The 19,511-nt window shown below is 48.7% G+C and overlaps 1 protein-coding gene across 1 annotated transcript; it reads left to right on the forward strand.

Moving 5' to 3' along the window:
- The first annotated feature begins 3,077 nt into the window (after window positions 1-3,077).
- On the forward strand, window positions 3,078-18,678 carry LOC131204750 (microtubule-actin cross-linking factor 1-like). The gene is made up of 3 exons (XM_058196292.1): window positions 3,078-3,404; window positions 7,810-8,091; window positions 17,498-18,678. Exons 2-3 carry the CDS (start codon window positions 7,872-7,874, stop codon window positions 17,572-17,574), a joined length of 297 nt encoding a protein of 98 aa, XP_058052275.1. The 5' UTR covers window positions 3,078-3,404; window positions 7,810-7,871; the 3' UTR covers window positions 17,575-18,678.
- Window positions 18,679-19,511: the final 833 nt, after the last annotated feature.

Consider the following 19,511-nt stretch of genomic DNA (forward strand, 5'->3'; position numbering starts at 1 on the left):
GCACAGCATCAGCCGAAGGCCCGGGCTCTGAGGGTCTTGACCATCCGGGAAACGGGAAAAGTCAGAGGGCCCGGGGCGCGCGATCGCCTGCAAACATCGAGCATGCGCCCCCATAGAGTGATATGAGCCCCCACTTCCGCCATATCTGCCCCTCCCACTTACCGTACAAATAGGACCACCCTCAACAAACGGAACGCAATCCCCCCCCGTAATCTTCGAACCTATTAACTTACAGCCGCGAGCACACGCAGGAACTGGACCCCCTCCCGACGGGCTACCCCCAACACCCGCCCTTACCCTCCCACCCCTTAAAAATGCCCTATCTAAAAAACCCCAAAGGCTCTTTCTCTTCGCATGCCACCTCTGTGGGTCCCAAGACCCGTCATTGAGGCTGACCCTTGGTGCCATGAAGTGGGCCATTCCTGCGAGGCGGGGGCACCTCGCAGGTGCAAGAGTTCCGGTACCGAATATCGCATAGATAAAATGAAGAAAGAAGTCGACGAGAGGTGATATTGTCCCAGGATGGCAGCATATTACATAAAATTCATCAGATGGATAACCATTATCTGGTGACACTTCAAATGGTGGCTGGCTTAGAGATGGAAGATGGTATAAAAACAGGCAGATGGCATCCATGATAACAAAGGTATTGCTATTCCGCCCAAAGCTCAGTCCTAAAATCCATAAGGTAAAAGAGGTGGCACTTCTATCACCGCCAGCGGTGCCCACAATATTTCCAAGTAGGTCTTTCCAAATAGATCTTTCCAAGTAGGTCTTTCCAAATAGGTAGGTAGGTAGGCCTCCCAGCAGGTCACAAGCTGGTTTACAACATCTTCCATAACAGTTCCAAAAGAACACTCATGGCCAGAAGATCCCATAACGGCCAAGCCATGCAGATGACAATGCAAACGATGTAATCAAGGAAGAAGCCGGCCAAACTAGGCCGGGGGGCCTCCACACCCACCACGCCACTGCTTTTCAGCCAGAGTAATCCCAAAAGTCCAATGTTCAGCCAGAATAGTCCAAAAGCTAAGGAACCTCTTCAGACCAGCTATCCGCTCCTGAGGCTCCAAATCCTGTCCAAGGTCTGCCCACTCCCCAGGGCTAGACCTTTCCAGAGAGCTGGGCCCAGCACCTCCAAAGAGGGCCTGCACGCCTGCATGATATAAAAATGCCGCCGATCTCACCGCGGCAAGGAGCTGAACCTCTAACTTGGCCAGGAGTCTCAAACAGAGAGGCCCCTAAGGGATCCATTCACAGCCCTTCACTCCCGTACCACTCCATCCACTCCGAAAAAGACCAGGGGAAGGACGGAGCAGGCTAAAAGCAGGTGAAGACTGCAGAATAATCCAACGGGGAATGCAAACAATTTTTCTGCAGACCACCAAAATTTTCTCACGGACCACCAGTGGTCCACGGAACACCAGTTGGTGATCGCTGCACTAGACTAGCAGATCACAAGTTCAGTCTGTGTCTCAATAGGGTGAGGTAGTTTCAAAGAAGGACCGTGACTTCTTGGGGGAACACCAAGCAGAAGGCTGCCAGGGAGCACGACAGCTGTCTTCAAATGAATACCCAAAGGGCAGTCACCCTCTGGAGGGTTTGGACTTAGAGGGTAAGATTAGAATTCACGGATGAAGCTTCAAGGGTGTAGAAACACAAAGAAGAATTTCTGATAGAAAGAGCTCTCAAGCAACTGACTAGGTTACTGCATAGAGTGGCTTCTTCCCCTTCACTGGAAGTTTTCAGACATTTATATGAGATGGAATAGTGAACCTGGCAGTGTGAAGGGGGTTGGACTTGATGACCTCTCCAATCCCCTCCAACTCTAGGATTCTGGGGTCCCAAATTTAAGTCAGGCTCAACTCTTGAAGTTTGCTTGGCAACAAAGAAGTAGTAGTCTGGTGTTGCTTTCTCCTGGGAATCTTTCTTTTCTGCTTTGGCTGACAAACCTGTTATTTCCTGGTGGTCTCCCATCCAGGGAGCAATCTGACCTGGCCTGCTTTAATTTAGAGCCCAGAGAAGGTCAACCAGATCCTGCCTCCTGTGGAAACAATTCCCCAGGTCAATTGCTGGGGGCCCCTCTCGGCTTCCAGACAGGTATCTGGTTGGCTCCTGAAGAAGAGGAGCTGTTGGCCCAGGTGGGCTCTTGCTCCAAGCTGGCCCAGATGTCCTTTTCCTCCTCCTGGCTCAAGGAATGTGGGGGGGGGGGGGCAGATGGGGCAATTTAGACTGATACATTTGGGCTCCGTTTTGGGGGAGCCGGGAAGGGGATATAATTTCCAAGGGAGATGGGGGCCGCTGTGGCTGGAAGGCCGGCTATTGCTGGAATGGAGGGGGGGCTCGCCAGAGGAAACTGAACTACAGTACCCAGCATCCCTCAGCGGTCCGAGCAGGCAGCGGAGGAGTTGGGGCTCAGCACCATCCGGAGGCGCCGGACTCTCCGGCTCAATTCCGCACCGTCTTTCGGGCTTCCCAAGCTCTCGAGCAGGCGGGGCGGCTCCGGACTGGCGGGGCGGGGGCGTTTGCGGGATTTAGTCCCCGGGGAAGCGGGCCGTTTTCCCCCTCGGCCCCCTCGCTGGACCGGGGAAGCCGCTCGGCGGGAGAGGCGGCCCTCCCTCCCTCCCTCCCTCCCTCCCGGCAGCCGCTCCAGCGCCCAGCAGGCGCATCCCGGGCGGAGGGGCTGGGCGCCTGGGCGCATGCTCGGAGTCCCCCCCCCTCCCGCGGACTCCCCGGGCATCGACGGGCGGGGCGGGTGGGCTCCTCTGGGCAGCGCTACCGGCGGGGGGGGCCCTGGGGCGCCGGCTGCCTCGGAGGGGGAGGGGTCTCCGGGGAGGGCCGCCCTCCCTGCGCCCAGTGCGGAGTCCGCGCCCAGCCTCGGTTCGGCGGAGGCGTCGCGGGGCGGGCCCGAGGCAGCGGCGGGGGCGGCGCTTGTGCGGCAGCGGCAAGAGGAGGGAGGCGGCCGGCAGGCGGGCTGGGCTCTTGCCGGCTGACTCGCTGGCTGGTTGGGCTCCCGGGTGTCGCTCGGCCGTCGGGAGAGCGCGGAGCGGTGTCCAGGGCAGCGCCTCGGTAAGCTGGGCGGCGGTCCCTCCACCCACCGCGGCAGCCGAGCCGAGCCGAGCCGGGGCGGCGGAGGCTTGGCGCGCCCTGCGAGCGGAGGCTGCGGGAGGCGCGGCAGCCCCTCCGGCCGGGAGAGGGGGGAACTCCGCGGGAGGAGCCGGCCGGCAGCGAGGAAGCCCAGCCCTTCGCCACCTGCTGCTCGCGCTGCAGCCCCGGATCGGACGGGCTGGCGGGGCGCTCGGAGGTCTCTGGGCATCTCCGCCCGGGAAGGCTCCGTCGCCGCGATGGAGCGCCCGCGGGTGCCCGCCGCGACCAGCGCCGCCTTCCCGGCGCTCCTGGAGTGGGTGTGTTCCCGGGAAATCAGGGCAGCTCTCGCAAAGAAGTGGGGGGGGGGGAGCCCTTCTTACACGCCGGTTGCGCTCCAAGCGCTTCCTCCGCTGCCGGTCATTTCATCCGGACCCGCGTGAGAATTAGATGCCAAAAGGGTATCGGCCTCCCCCCCCCCGCCTTTTGGGATGAAAGCTTGGAAATGTGCGGGGCTCTTTGTTCTCCCCCGTTCCCCGTATTAAATTCCTTCTTTCCTAACGCAGCGTCTTCCTCTGGTTCTTCATTCCGGCCTTTTAATGATCCCCATCACCGGGAAGCGGCCCCGCCACCCTCCCTAATCTTAAGGTTCAAATGTTCTATATAGAGACGCCACTTCTGGAGGGAGCAGTTTGTAATGTTGGTCCTATTGTGGTTCCTCCATCCCGTTTTAATGCTGTTTTGTTCCCGATGGTCCTGCCGTATGAAATCCTGGGTTGGTTTAAATGTGATTAATCTGATTGCAGGGGGGATTTAAAACATCCACCATTTATGATCGTTTGTATGTTTCCGAACAAATGGGCTATAGAAAAGAGGATCTCCCCAATTTGGCTCCAGCGGTTGGGGGACCGGGGTGGGAGGGCGACATCTTTCAACACCCTCGACTTGATTAATTAAAAGGGGGGGAATCAAAGAGGCAGATGTGTTCGCTTGAGGCCAAGCTGAGCAGCTCTGGTGGGGGGGGGAATAGTATCTCAGTATCATAGCGTTTCTCCTGCCCAAAATGAGGGATGCTCCTTCCTCCCCGCCCCCCCCTCCCTTCCTTCCTTCCCATCCTTTTCTCACTGAGCATCTTGGATAATAAACGGGGTTCCTATTCAGGCTCTCCCCCTCTCAGGCTGTGGAGCAGAGGTGTAAGAAAGAAAGAGAAGCTATCCTCGGCGTAATGGTGGCACATAAAGGAGCTCCATCTTCCTGCAAGGAAAAACCTGCGTTGTGAGGGATATAGGAGAGGAAGTATTGTATTGGAAGGAGGGGGCACCTGGGAGAAAAACGTTAAGGACAAGGCTGGCTTTGTTTTCCAAAACGGCTAAGCTGCCCAGATCTGTAAGAATCATACAGGGCTTAATTTGGGCTTTCTGGGTCTTTGTTCTGGGATTTGCTTTTGGGCCACATTTTTACTTGTAGAAGGCTTATGAGAGAACAACAGAGAACGTGCAGAGTGCCTCTCTGCCCAGACTTTCTGGCATGAGGGATCCAGTCAAGAGATCCAGCAGTAGCTTCTTTGTGTGTGTCAGGCCGGGAGCCCATCGCACTTGATCTGTGAAATGCTGGGAGCTGCATCCCCTCTGCATTGTAGCCTATGGAGGCAGGTGTCTTGTTGGGACTGGTGTATCCCCGTCCCCCTTTAGTTGCACCACCCGAGGCAAGTGGCCTAGCTAGGAAAGAGAGCTGGGCATGCCTTGCCTTGTTCTAAGGATGTAAGAATCCCTCCTGACCCAGCTCTGCCCCCCCCTCTTGCCCCCATTTGCCTTAGAACAAAGCTGTACCGTTACTGGAGACAGTCCCGAAAAGAGGCAGAGCTGACACTAAATTAGGAAGCCTCTAAAAGCCTATTTCAGAGCAAGAATTCTCCTCCTGATGGTTCCTTATTTCCTGCTTATTTTGGGGGGAAGCGGGGAGGTGAGTCCTAATGAATCGGTGCCACTGGCGCCATGCCTGATTTCTTGATCTCCTTGTAAAGGCTACAGAAAGAAGATAAAACCAAATCAGCCACTCTCAGTGGCTCATTTCCACAACATATTCATTTATTTATCCAATTTATATGGCTGGCCATCCCAACAAGTGACTCTGAGCATGGATTTGGTTCCTGAATTAATTATTTTCTGGGGGCTGTGTTCCCACACAGGCTAAATCAAAATAATAGCAATGATTAAAAATCTAGTCACGTTTAGCACTTGGGGCAAAGCAGCCCTTGGATCTGCATTGACCTGGTTTGGTGTCTCATAACCCTTAAAGAGTGGCTCAGTGGGTGAGTCCTTTTGGATGAGTGGTCTTCCTGCACACACTGCTATACCCCAATGTGAGTCTGGGATGCGACTCCTGAAATGAAAACTATGGCTTCCTGGCCCACTTGGGTTCCATGGGCAACATGAGGGCTTGAACTGTCGGGAAGGAAAGTGAATGAAAGGACCTCATAGGGTGGAGAGGATCTGCCTGGAAGAGATTCCAGTCACTGGCTTTGCAGGGCATTCAATGCACCCTTTAGTGCAGGGGTCTCCAACCTTGGTCCCTTTAAGACTTGTGGACTTCAACTCCCAGAGTCCAACTCTGGGAGTTGAAGTCCACAAGTCTTAAAGGGACCAAGGTTGGAGACCCCTGCTTTAGTGAGCTTGCAGGATAAAAATCAGCCCACTTTACAGAAGCCTGTTTTTAAGACAGCCTCTGCCTATTAAGGAAGAAGCATTTTTCTGCTTTATTTAATATAATTTTGTGAATGTCACCTATCTGGCATCTATCTCAGTCTCCAGAAAGCATTTCCAGTCTGTAAATTGCCCCTCCCTCCTGTAGGCTCACCTAATAACAGGTTATTTATCACCCCTCCCCCTTGTTTTTTTTTTGTTTTGATTCCATACCAGGAGAGCATGGAAGATGCATTAAATCTGTTTGTTGTATTGAGATTCTGGGATAGTGGCAAATCTAAGCCATCCTTCTCCCATCTTGGAAATTAAGTGGGGTTCAGGGATCACCAGAAAATCTAGATAGACGATTGGGGGGGAAAAATAGAAGACAGCTGTGGCAAACCATTTTCAATTGCTGCTGAAGAAAATTGGATTGATCCAACAGCAGGGAACTTTTCACAAGCACCGCCTCTGAATTGCTGGGCCCTTACGATGGTTCCACCAGTTGCATTAATTTGTCATCTGCAGTCCAAGCCTCCTGAGAGAGAGAGCAGGTCATCTCTAAAATGCATCCTGAAGAAGTTTTCTTTGGAATCCTTCATTTTCTGAATTAAACTGAACTAGGGGAAATCTCCATCATTCAGCAATCCCAAATTCAAGTAATAAGGGGGAGGGGAGGAAAAATTCTCTTCGGATTAAGCTTCACCTCCTGCCTAGACAAAATTATTACCTTTGAACCCTTTATAGTTGGAATAAATTTGCTCAATCCCCCATCATCCCTGGATAATGGATCAAGGCAGCCTGAGTGAGAAAGATGCTAAATACACAAGGTCATTAATTAGCACAATAATTGGAGCAGTGTCTTTAAGAGCCTTAAGGCCTTTTGTTTTTACACAGAGAGGCTATGTTCAAGCAACACACTTAGCTTGCTAAATTTGTGGGCTTTACATAATACAACCAAACTTGAAACAGCCAAATGGCCTGGATCCAGAAGGCATGCTAAACTACACGTATACACACCAAACAAAGTTAACACCAACTAAGAGCAATGAGAATCAGATAGTAGCAGTTTAATTTAACTTAATTAGGGCTGTGAAATGAATCCAGCCAGAATGCTGTCTTCTGGGTGCAGTCTGGAGGTCAGTTTGATGGTTCATCCCTGCTGAGAAGGCCGATCCTTGGCATTCCCTCCCTTACAAGGCACTGTGTGGAAAAGAGGCTAGCGCTACTTGAGTTAGAAGGTGACAGGCATTAGAGCTTTCCTTTGGGTCTTGGGTTGCCTTGGAAGGGTCAACTGAGAAGTGTGCCACAATGGCAAAAGTGCATCATGACAATTTGCAGGCCAGTTCACATGCCGACATCTGCCCCAAAGGCAAAAGTGGCTTTGCTCTGGGTCCCCTGTATTCATCTTATGGGACCCAAGGTAGGAGAAGAGCAGGCAGAACCTGAGGGCAGAATTAAAAGGGGGCTCAGCCTAGAATCCTTACATGTTCACAAATGTTCCACATTCCTCCCTCCCCACTTGAACTCTTATCTAGCACCAGTTTAGTCCTGGCCATTAGTTGACCACATTCTTGTGTATGAGTTTGAGCAACAAGTCTTCTGAGCTGGAGCATGTGTGATCCTGATTCTTCTTGCCTGACACCCAGGAGTTGTGGTCTTCTCTGCCCAACTCCTGTCCAGTGGAACACCCTTCCCATCCCCCAGATGAGGAGGGCCCTTCATTTGATTGGTTGGTCGGTTGTTTTATCATAGATTGTGAAGATGGCATGTTCTTGGACCTTGGCTCTTTGTGAATTTTATTTACTTATTTTGCATTAAATTGAATTATGTTGTCTTGTGGTTCTTAACCTTCTGTTCATTGACTAGAGACACTGTTGTGAGATTGGCACCTATATAAATCATTTAAACAAATAAACAAATGGTTGCTTTAGATAGCTCCTGCCACCACCGCCAGCATTGCAAAGGGTGTAGCAGCTGCTTGGATGGCAAACAATATTTGTCTTCCCCTTTTCAGCCTTCTGACCATTCTGTCTCTTCATAGGTTGGTGGTTTCCAAGGTTCAGCAGCATCTGTGGGCCTGCCAGGGTCTTCTTCCCTGGGGCCATGTCTTCCTCCGATGAAGAGACGCTCAGCGAGAGGTCCTACCGCAGTGAGCGTTCCTGCAAGAGCGAACGGTCCTACCGCAGTGAGCGGTCTGGCAGTCTCTCTCCTTGCCCGCCAGGGGACACTTTGCCCTGGAACTTACCTCTCCATGAGCAGAAGAAGCGGAAGAGTCAAGACTCCGTTCTGGATCCAGCAGAGAGAGCTGTGGTCAGAGTAGCTGGTAAGAAAAATAGTTCTCTCCCCGAATTTAAGCAGGTGATTTCAGAAGATGAGAGATCTACAGGCAGTAGGGTTCCTCTGGATGGTTTCTCCAGTCCTTCAAATTTGGCTGCATCATCGTTTCTGGAGTGGGTCCCACAAATACTCAGAACAGAAGTTCAGAAACTGGAAGGTTGTTTGAATGTCAGTCGAGTCTTAAGGATGTCCAAGAAGAGAGGAAGGGAAAGCATGAGCAGGAGGAAAAAACTGCTTTCACCCAAGGGCCTGAGAGAGAGTCAGGGATGGATACCCTAGGTGTCTTCGGGTGTATGTGTGTATTGGTTAAGTTACCTTTGGTTCTACTCACAATAAGAGTGCTCTGCCTACCACAAAAAATGTCATTTTGCCATCCAATATGGCGGGCTTTGGATACTTAGAAAATCCTTCAGGTGAGGAACTCCATATGCGTCTCTCTCTCTCCATAGGCAATTTCTGGAAGCCATGATGTCAGTTGGGTCATGACATTGTCCCACGTGAGACACAAACAGTGTGTTAGACACATTGTATGGTGCGAAAGATGTACGGTTTATGGTTTGGGTCATTTGTATGATATACTGATTTTCTTTCTTCTTATAAGATAGATGCAGCTAGCTGCAACCTGCTTGTCTTATCTAAAAATAAGGGAAAGCATATATCTTGGTGTCAGTACTTTCAATTTTACACGTGTGCAGATTTCCTTGTTTATTGCTGCTCAGGAATTGTTTTCTTTCCAGTTTTGCGAGGTGGCTGCTGGGGCGGGGTGTGTGATCAGAGCATGGCCATGACTGCAGGAATGGAGCTCTGCCATTTCTTATGGTGCTTTGGAAGGGATGCAGGTACAAAGTGTAATCACAGCCATCATTTTGGCTGGTTTAATCCCCTTGCATATTTCAGTCTAGGCTCTGCAATCTTTTCTAGGACAAATCTATGCTGCCTCTATATTCCCTGACCATTGTGAATATAAACTGAGATCCCTTGAGGAATTTATTTATTTATTTATTTATTTATTGTTTATATTTATATACCGCCCTATCTCCCAAAGGACTCAGGGCGGTTTACAGGCATTTAAAAGCAAATAAATACAATCTAAAAACAATTAAAAAACTTATTCAAAGCCTAATAATTAAAAATATAAAAAATAAAACCCAAGTTAAAACCCATAAATTAAAATCTAGCTCAGTCCTGCGCAATTAAATAAGTATGTTTTAAGCTCGCGGCGGAAGGTCCGGAAGCTGACGAAGTCCTGGGGGCAGTTCATTCCAGAGGGTGGGAGCCCCCACAGAGAAGGCCCTTCCCCTGGGCGTCGCCAGACGACATTGCCTCGCTGACGGCACCCTGAGGAGTCCCTCTCTATGAGAGCGCACGGGTCGGTGAGAGGTATTCGGTAGCAGTAGGCGGTCCCGTAGATAACCCGGCCCTATGCCATGGAGCGCTTTAAAGGTGGTCACCAAAACCTTGAAGCGCACCCGGAAGGCCACAGGTAGCCAGTGCAGTCTGCGCAGGATGGGTGTTATGCGGGAGCCACGAGGGGCACCCTCTATCACCCGCGCAGCCGCATTCTGGACTAACTGCAGCCTCCGGATGCCCTTCAAGGGGAGCCCCATGTAGAGAGCATTGCAGTAATCCAGGCGAGACGTCACGAGTGCGTGAGTGACTGTGCACAGGGCATCCCGGTCCAGAAAGGGGCGCAACTGGCGCACCAGGCGAACCTGGTAGAACGCTCTCCTGGAGACGGCCGTCAGATGATCTTCCAAAGACAGCCGTTCGTCCAGGAGGACGCCTAAGTTGCGCACCCCCTCCATCGGGGCCAATGACTCGCCACCGATGGTCAGCCGCGGATTTAGCTGACTGTACCGGGATGCCGGCATCCACAGCCACTCTGTCTTGGAGGGATTGAGCTTGAGCCTGTTTCTCCCCATCCAGACCCGTACGGCCTCCAGACACCGGGACAGCACACTCCCACTCCCAATCCCTCCAGCCGGCGCAGCAGGATACCATGGTCGATGGTATCGAAAGCCGCTGAGAGGTCTAATAGGACCAGGGCAGAGGAACAGCCCCTATCCCTGGCCCTCCAGAGATCATCCACCAACGCGACCAAAGCCGTCTCTGTGCTGTAGCCGGGCCGGAAACTGGACTGATTGATTGGGTTTTGATTGATTGACAGCAGCTTAATTCATGAATGAAATGTAGTTGCTAAAACCTTGAGAAGGTTTTGCAAACTACCAGTTTCGTTGCATGAAGTTTCAACACCCAATCGTGAAAAGTAAAGGAGAAGTAAATGAAAAAGCCCAGCAAGCCAACCAAAATTAATATAAGCCAAGATCAGGAGTTGGTTTATTTCCCCCAGAAAAGGTAAGTATGAAATGTTTTATGCTCCACATTTTGGGCATAGACCAACCTTTGGCCCCCAGAGTTTGATTGATGAAAAGAAGATCTTTGTACGCAGATGCTGAGCATGGTTGGGCTTGGATAGTTTTTGGATAGTACATCTTAAGAGAATCCTAGGACTGGAAGCTTGATAGGGAAGCTGAAAAAGCACTTTGAAAGCTGGCAATGAACTCACACATGTAGCTTTATTGATTCTTAATTGTTGTCAATAAAGCTAGATGTGTGAGTTCATGAAGTTGATCAACTGTTGAAGCAGTACTTCGTACCTTCTGCTTTATAGTATTTGCATGAGGCACATTTCATTTAGGGCTGAGTTCCAAAGAATAGAGATGGTCTTTAGAGCAGAGCATCAGGTTTGGAAAGCCCACCTTATACCATGTGAACCTGACCTGGGTTTTTGTTGCCCAGAAGCTGCTCTGTGTGTCAGCCTATCCCAAAAAACTGGTCTCCAAGACTAGGAATAGAGCCTTCTCAGTGGTTGCTCCCTGGATCTGAACTCATTTTCTTCACCGTTCCTTCTAATAACCTGCTATAAAACATGGTCCTTTTTCAGTGGTCTCATAGCATAAAATATTCCCTTTTAGAAGAGATTTCCTTTGTTTTTATTGTCAATCTAAATTATTTTTTATAGTTCTGTATTAAAATCTTTTTTCTCTGCTGTTTGGAAATTTTATCGATACTTTCTTGAATATATTGCTGCTATTAAATTGTTTTTATATGTAGAGATATGATTTTGAGGTCCCTTGTTGAGCAAAGGACTATTTTGGCCTCCACCAATCACAAAGGGTGCACAGGTGAAGGGAGCCCTGTGGGTATTTTTTTCTTAAATACTTGAGAGTTGTTTTGTTTTACTGCTTGCTTGTTAAAAGGGTGAAAATCCTCCATAATTTGGTTGGTTGCATTCAAATTTCAGAAGCTGCAAAAGGCCGTTGTGACTTCCTGGAGGGGAGTTGGGAGGGGGCAGTCCTGGCATAAAGAATGTTGAAAATTGGATTAAAAAGTGACATTGACTTAAAATACTTTGAGAAAATGAACGAACTGGGGAAAGGATCTCTCCATCTTATTTCTAGGATGAATCTTATTAAGATTAGAGTTGGTGCAACACGTTATTGTGGAAGGGAACTTTGAAGGGGAGACAACTCTCGGAATACTTTCCTACCTGCCTACCCATCTCAGCCCTAACCAAATTCCCCTGTTCCAGATGTATATATGTATGTATGTAATGTGTGCATGCATAATGGCAGAGCCTTCCATGGGTTTCTCAGGCTGCTCTGAAACCCTACTTGATTCTGCTATCTTCTGTGAGGAGGAGGGAAAAGGGCCAGACTAGTGTGGGGCCTGTGCTATCCTTGCCCTCTTGCCAAGCCCTTCTCTTCCCTTTCTGGTTTGGTGGGTAGGTCTGGGCCAGGGCAGGGTCCCTGACAGGTCAGAAAAGCAGTGACTGTGAAAGTTTTGGTGTGATCTTGCAGTGGTCAGAAAAGCTTAAAATATGTATTAACGCCTGTGTGTACGTGTGTGTACTTTTTTTCATGTAAAAACCACTGAAATCTCCTAAAAGGCAGGAAAGGTGGCTGGGTGCTGAGGGGATTGTTATGGGGAAAATTGGAGGGGGAAGGAGAACAGTATTACAGGTGCCTTGAGATATTTATAACAGTAATAAAGGTGGGATAATGTTTAAAAAACCAATCTTGTTTATGCAAAGATGTTATGAGCTATTTGGCTTCCTGTAGCCGATTATGATTCCTTTTACTTTGGAAGCCAGGAGATGCCACCCAATATGAGCACTGCAGCCCCCCAGTATTCAATGGGTTGTACAGGACTGATCAGCTCCTCATACTAAAAGAAGCCGTGGGCTGACCGTGGTATCCCTGTGGTATGGAGGGGGGGAAAGATTCTCGCCAGCTTTCTGCCTGAAGAGATTTATTTATCTGTTTGCTGTCTATTGTCTAAGTGGCCAGGAATTGAATTCCACGGAGGAGCCTGCCCTGCCAGTGATTGCTTGGTATTCAGAGCTCAACTTTCTCTGCTTTGGTTAAACCATTTACTCAACAGTTTATTTAGAGCTTTTTAAAAGTATATGAAACTTCCTTTCAGAGTCTTTTGTTACCAGACATGCATAGTTTTATTTATCTCTAAAGCATTATCTGAGGCAAAAAGAGCTTCTGTCTGTTCACCTAAACACAAACTACAGGGAGAAAATCATTTTAAAAATGGTGAAGTTTTAGTCTGCTGTAAGGTTCCTTGAAGTGCTCCTACTTTGGACAGATTGTGTGAAGACTCCGCTCTCTAAGGAAGGCTGGGAAAAGGGGAAGGAGAGATAAGAAGTGGATGATCAGCAGGAAGGCAGATGGACTCAATTAAAGTGGCCATGGGTGTCAGGGTTCCAAGGAACACCCCCAACGAAATAAAGCTCTGAGGCTTGAGGTTCCTCAAAGTTCCAATTTATTAGAGATGTCATGTTGGCACAGCTGGGAAAAGCCAAAACTGAAAGCTTCCAGGTTTTCCACACCCAGTTGACAGTTCACAGCCCTGCCCCACACCCACAAGTTCATCACATTGTCCAATCAACTCTTCACACTCAACTGGATGCAATCTTCAGGCAGTCTACATCAGATGCAGGCAAAAGTCCTTGAATACGGAATGTTGTTATGACTAACTTTCTACTGCTCCAACAACAACCCCCTCCGAACTTCCCCAGCTAAAATATGTGGCAGTTAAGAAGCAAAAAGAAAATTGCCTTCCAAAACTGACAATGGGGACACCATTGGAAGATCTGAAGGACTTGGTTGGGGACAGATCATCCTGGAGAAAATCTACCTACCTGGTTGCTAAGAGTCATCACCAACCTGATAGCACATAGTGATTCAATATGAAGACTTAGCTCTCTTGGAAAAGGCTCTAATGCTGGGAAAGATGGAAGGGAAGAAAGAGAAGGGCAACCAGCAGTGGCAACGAGAGCCCCATCGGAAGGGCTGGTTGATGAGAAAAATCTATCTACATGTATTTGGATGCTACAAGTCAGCAGTGATTTGATGGCACATAATCGATCAACATTTAGAGCATCAAATAATTAGCACAGTTCTCCAGCAAGGGAAGCATTTTTGAACAGATCCATCTGAACCGATGCGATAAGGAGCAGGCTGCTCTTTTGCCAGGTGCTTGCAACTCCCAGCATCTGGAGCGCCTGGTCTTCTTTGCTGGTTTTTCTCTCACTCTCCAGGGTTCAGTTGGACAAGAAGTTTTAGCTGTTAACATCCTCTTCCAAGAAGCACTTTTGGGTCCATTGGCCTCTGGTCAAGTGTTTCTCTTTGGAAATTTGCTACATTTCATCTCACCTGAATTGAATTGTGCTGCGAGGGGGGTTCCCTCTAAACTGAATGGTTTAGTCATAGTTATCACTTTAATAAAAGGAAATGATTAAATTTGGGGAAGGCGGTTTAAAATAAAATAGCACCGAGGCGAGAGAATCAAAGAGGATCGTAAGGAGGAGAGCTACACTTTTCTAGTTAAACTGAGAAAGGGTGAGGAGAAGAAGAATTTGAGATGAGAATAATCAGAGAGCAAGGAGCCCCTTTAATTTTTCTTAAGGTTCACATCTAAAAAGAAGTACTAAAAAAGATTGTACGAATTTGACAGTCTTTTAATTGGAAGTGCGCACACCATCCAGATGTGTCCATCTAAGAGCAGCCAGTGAGCAGAGCTTCCAGTTCACCAATCCACCTGTTTCCTTGTATTGTGACCTGGATGCAAACGGGCTTCCACACTCGGCTGGGACAGGAGATGCGAGGCCTGAGGTGGAGCAGAATCTCTGCCCATTGAGACGCCATCCTATCCATATCCTGGGACGTCTCCTGGGCCAGCTTAAAAGGGCTGAGTTCTGAGTCAAGGAAGGAATCGCAACCCTGGGAGTCGGAAAAGTGGAGCCTCTTCGAAGCCGTAAATTTCCCCTCCAGCCCAGTGCCAGGGCCAGACAGGAGAAGCAAAGAACTGGCATGAATACGGCATTTGTCTCGTCCTTTCTCCTGAACCTTCCATTTCCCTGGTACGACCCTCCCTCCCCCTTTTCTTTCTCAGCTGAATCCATCTCTGTCCCAGATTAGTGCCTCAACTTTTCTTCTTCTGATTTATTCCGTGGTCTGAAATGGCTGGGCTTGAAATCCCACCCTCCCTTGCAAGCAATCTTTGTGCTGCCTTGCGGCTCTAGCACTCTGCTTCAGCCAGTGGGGGGGAGGGAGGAGCTTGGGCACAAAGACACCATCAGTTGATCCTGGTCCACTGCCCCAAGTTGTTGCTGGACCCCTGGATCCTTGTTTGCTGCAGGAAAGCACTTTTATCAGGCTCCAGTGTTTTTCCTGGTGGGGTTTCAGTAAGGCAGGGACAGCTTTACTCATGCATTCAGCTGTCATATATGGCAATGTTTAACAAACAAAGGATCCTCACTCCCCCAGTCTGGCTGAGCAATTTTCTTCCAGCTTTAAAGTAATAACATGATTATTTTGTTTTCCAAATTGTTATTTGGAATTTCCAAGTTCAAACAGACTGACTTCTGGAATGCAACATGCAGACAACACAATAGTTGGAGAAAAGCAAAATTTAAATGTGGCAATTCCACTGACACTGACAAGAGTTTCTTGCAAAATTAAAATCCAGAAGCACAAACAGATAACTGATTCAGCTGGATTAATTAACTTCTTTATATACAAGAATATATATACAATACCAATATAGATTCTTCATACAAGCAAAACACAAGGCAGGAGAGAACAGTTAGTTTCATTTCAGTGGAGCAGACAGCACATAAATTCACATTCTGGTTTTAGTTTCATTTCTCTGCACAGACTTGGAAGCTGCAGACTAAGACACGCCCTGGCTCCAGTCTGTCTCAGCTTCCAATTGACTGACTTAGTTGCTATGCTCATTCATTGGCTGATCTATTCCAGTTTAGAATATTCATATCTAACAGACACAAGAAGTGGAAAATATGGTAAAATGTCATACTGAAATGCAGAGATTGTGGAATAAACTGGCAACAGGTTTTTCTATGGTATTTGGATAATAATTAGGCCTTGGGATAACAGTTGACCTGACCAGCATTGCTGAATATTCTTCAGGAGTGGCTCTATAATAGCCATAATAATTTGGCTTTTGAGAGAATATGGCCAGAGGTGCATTTATGGATGTTTCTGAAAGATGTTAAGTATTGGGTTAAGGGGTGAAATGGGTGTCTCTTATTTTATTTATTTATTAGGTTTTTATTCTGGGCAAATACTCCTAACACACCTTCCTCCTCCTATTTTCCTCACCACAACAGTCCTGTGTGGTGGGTTGGGCTGAGAGAGAAGAACTGACCCAAAATCGCCCATTTGGCTTTCATGGTTAAGCCGGACCTAGAACTCACCATCTCCTGGTTTCCAGATCAGTACCTTTATCAGAACATTGTACAGACTCTATTGAACTTTTGCCTGTCTTGCTCCTTCCCATTGCTTCCTTCCTAAGGTGGGAAAGGAGGCCACTCATCCCCCTCCCTCCGCCCCGGCCTGAAGAGGCTGCTGCAACAGGCCCTGGTGTTATCTGTGCAGAGAGGCAGAGAAAGAGTCTGGGCACCATCAAGTAGCCTTTTACCACAATGTCCCAACGAACGAGAGCAACAGATTGGCCTCTTCTGCATTTCCTAGGACTGTTCTGTCTCCCCTCGCCTCTGTCCGAGTGATGGCTTAATTAGCTGGCACTATCAGCTCTGGCAGCAAACTAGCGAACGTCTGCCAAGTGTCTCTGTTATCTCCCTCAATGCCGATGAGTCACCCAGGAACAAACACTTCAGCTCTTTGTTAAGCAGTTAATTTGCCTGCTACGAAGAGGCACAGCAGCTCTTGCTGCCTTTATATCCTGTGGGGTGTGGCTCCATGACTCAGCACTTCTTAGGCCTGCCCCACCCCTGCTTCTGTTGTTCCCACCTCTCCTGCCTACGAAACCTAGGATCCAGCCAGGCCTGATTGCCATCAGCCGGTCTGGAAGCGTGGCCTGGGGGGGCGAAAGAGCCAGGGGACGGAGGCCTCATTATCTCCTCCACCTGGCCTGCCTCTGGCTCCTGGAGCCAGGGAAGCCGGTGCTCCCGAGGTAAGTCCTGACGGCCCTTCCCCCTCACTTTCCAAGTCACTTTCTGGCAGGGGGGCGCAGGGGGGGCGCAGACACAACAAGGACTGGATTTCTATGGATTCCCTCAACAGAGATTGCTTCCCTCTCCATGCTAGCCTGGCAGTCAGTGGAGGGATGTGGGGGGGGGCATACCCATAATGTAACAACTTACTCCCCTCATAGTCACGATCTTTGCTTTTCAACACTCCCCCGCATTTCCCCCAAGGAGAGATTTCCATAAAGGAAAGTGTGGGTGGGGGCTGCCTCCAGGGTGGATTATTTCTGAAGCATTTCTGCCGAGATCATGGCTCAAACCGACATGTCTTTGAAAGGGATTGATTGATTATGTGTCATCAAATCACAGTAGATTCTTAGCAAACCCATTGATAGCTTTTCTCCATGCTTTGGAAGGGAAAAAGTATAAATATGCCAATATTTGAAAGGAGGGGGGCTATGGACTGCTCCAGTCACCCTTCTCAGGGTGGTGGGACCACAACTCCCATCAGCAGTGCTGGAAGCACATGGAAATGGTAATGGTCTGGGGAAGACTAGAGCAGGGCTCCCCAACCTTGGCAACTTTAAGCCTGGTGGACTTCAACTCCCAGAATCCTGGGGTATTCTGGGAGTTGAAGTCCACCAGGCTTAAAGTTGCCAAGGTTGGAGACCCCTGGACTAGAGTGTTAGGCCTGGACATAGAGTAGATCCAAAAGGGTTAGAGTAGATCCAAAAGAGGGCTGATCCCTGTAAAATGAAGGAGATCCATTTTGCCAGATTGGAGAAAGACATTTTCCCACCAAGTAAAGAGCTTTGGAGCAAAGTAACATCCATCCCTGGGAATTTAATCTCGTTCTTCTGATTCTTGAAAGGAGCAACAATGCCTTTCTGCATTTCCTGCGCCTGGCACAGTCCGTGCATTTCTTCATGGATCCACGAGCAAATCTGAACAGTGGACGTTCTCAGATTGCGCAGTGATGCAGGTTTGAAAGGGAGACCCTGATGGAGAGCTTCTGACACCAGGGAGGGAATACACTCCCACCTGCATCCCAGGAGGAGACTGTCGTGTCCCACTCCTCCGCTGACGGCCGGGTCAGGGAAATCCGAATCAGGTGTGCCTCTGCAGCTCTGCCAAAGTCCTAGCAAAGTCCTCAGGGCAGGCAGGAGACCAGAAAGTGACTTCAGCAAGATATGTTTAGACTTTGCCTGACTCAGAGAATGCCAGAAAGCAGATCGTTTATATAGGCCATGGGATGTGGCTCCATGACTCAGCACTTATCCAGGCCTGCCCCTCCCTTCCTTCTGTTGCCTCCACCTATCAAGTCTTCTGACGCGAGGGTCACTCCAGTCGGCAGCTGTTGGTAATTGACCTCCCTCAGGCTCACATGCTGTGGAGGAGGGGGAGGGGTCTAGTTGCTCCGTTTGCCTGGGCATGGAGCCAGAGCTGGGGGCTGGAGGTATTTCTTCCTCTTCAGCCTGTCTGGGCATGGAGCCAGGGCTGGGGCCGGGAGGCATACTAGAACATTCCTCCGTGTTCGGAAGCAGATAAGAAGACCCCGGCTGAGGTGAGATCGGACGAGACACAACAGAGACATTGCTGCTTTAGCAATTTTGCAGCGATGAGCTTGGGCTTCTAGGAAACCCTGACAGGCTCCCCTGCCCCAGAAAGACCCCCCCCCACAAGTGTTGTGGTCCATCAGCCGCCTACGGTGCTGGTGGCGGAACTTGACAGTGATGAGGCGGAGGCGAGGCCAGGGCCATCGAGAAATGGGGTGTGGACTCCAGAGCCTCCAGGGTCTGAAAGTAGTGAGAGTGAGGTGCAAACTCCAGAGTCTCTAGAGGCCGAGAGTAGCGAGGAGGAGGAGAAGCTGGGAGAGCCTGTCCCTAATGCCCGAATGAGAAGAGCTGCCAAGAGCTGCCCTCGGGGGCAGGGCCAAGAGATAATTGTCTCCTCCCATAAGGTTTAAAAGGAGACCGGCATCGGTGTCTCAGTTTGCCGGAAAACAACGTTGGAGCTGCGCTCGTCCCATTCTCTGCTCTGGATGTTTCTCTGAGAAGACCTTGGCAGCTCCCCATTCTCTGCTCGAGACGCTTATCTGCAAAGGACTTTGGCAATTATCTAAATTGGACCAGGTTGGAAATAATGACAGGCTGTTTTGTGTGAGAAGCCTTTGCTTTCTTTTGAGTTTCAGGACGCTGGGAATGAGTCAATTCCCAGCTGCTTGAATAAAGTTTATTTTCATTAAGGACTGCGTTTGTTGCTACCTGCTCGACTCTGGGTCACAACAACAAGGAGAATCGGGTCCCTGCCCCAGGAGCTTTCAGTTGCCTGGGCTAGTGGGAAGAGGAGGTGTGAAGGAAGGGGCTAATATTGGGTACCCGTAGTCCTCAAATTACAACCATGACCAAGCCCTGTAATTATGATCAATCGTAAGTCATGACTGTCATAAAACAATCAGCACATAAGTGGACCCAATTTTATGACTTCTTTTACAGTGGTTATAAAGTGAACCTTGGGATCATTAAGCAAATGCCACTGTTGTTAAGAAATCCATTGTTCCTTATGAGAACATAATTAATAATAATCAATAATAATAATCAATAATCAATAATAATAATAATAATAATATATTAATATAATTATAATATTAATATATTAATAATATAAATATAATTATAATAATTATAATATATATAATTATATATAATTATATATAATTATAATAATTATAATTATAATAATTATATTATATAATTATAAATAACAATAACAACAACAACAACAACAACAACAATAATAATAATTATGAGAAGGGAAGACTGTTTTTGGCAAAACCATCATAAATTGCAACCACCTGACCGCAGCTGCAAATGAAGGCTGGTTGC

The sequence above is a fragment of the Ahaetulla prasina genome, chromosome 10, assembly GCF_028640845.1.
Source record: "Ahaetulla prasina isolate Xishuangbanna chromosome 10, ASM2864084v1, whole genome shotgun sequence".
NCBI classification, from domain to species: domain Eukaryota; kingdom Metazoa; phylum Chordata; class Lepidosauria; order Squamata; family Colubridae; genus Ahaetulla; species Ahaetulla prasina.

What these genes read in the sequence shown, in the direction of transcription:
- LOC131204750 (XM_058196292.1), top strand. Translation starts at nt 7,872, where the DNA reads ATGTCTTCCTCCGATGAAGAGACGCTCAGCGAGAGGTCCTACCGCAGT. An exon ending in AGCTGTGGTCAGAGTAGCTG is followed by an intron (nt 8,092 to 17,497) that starts GTAAGAAAAATA and finishes GATTCTTGAAAG; the next exon opens with GAGCAACAATGCCTTTCTGC.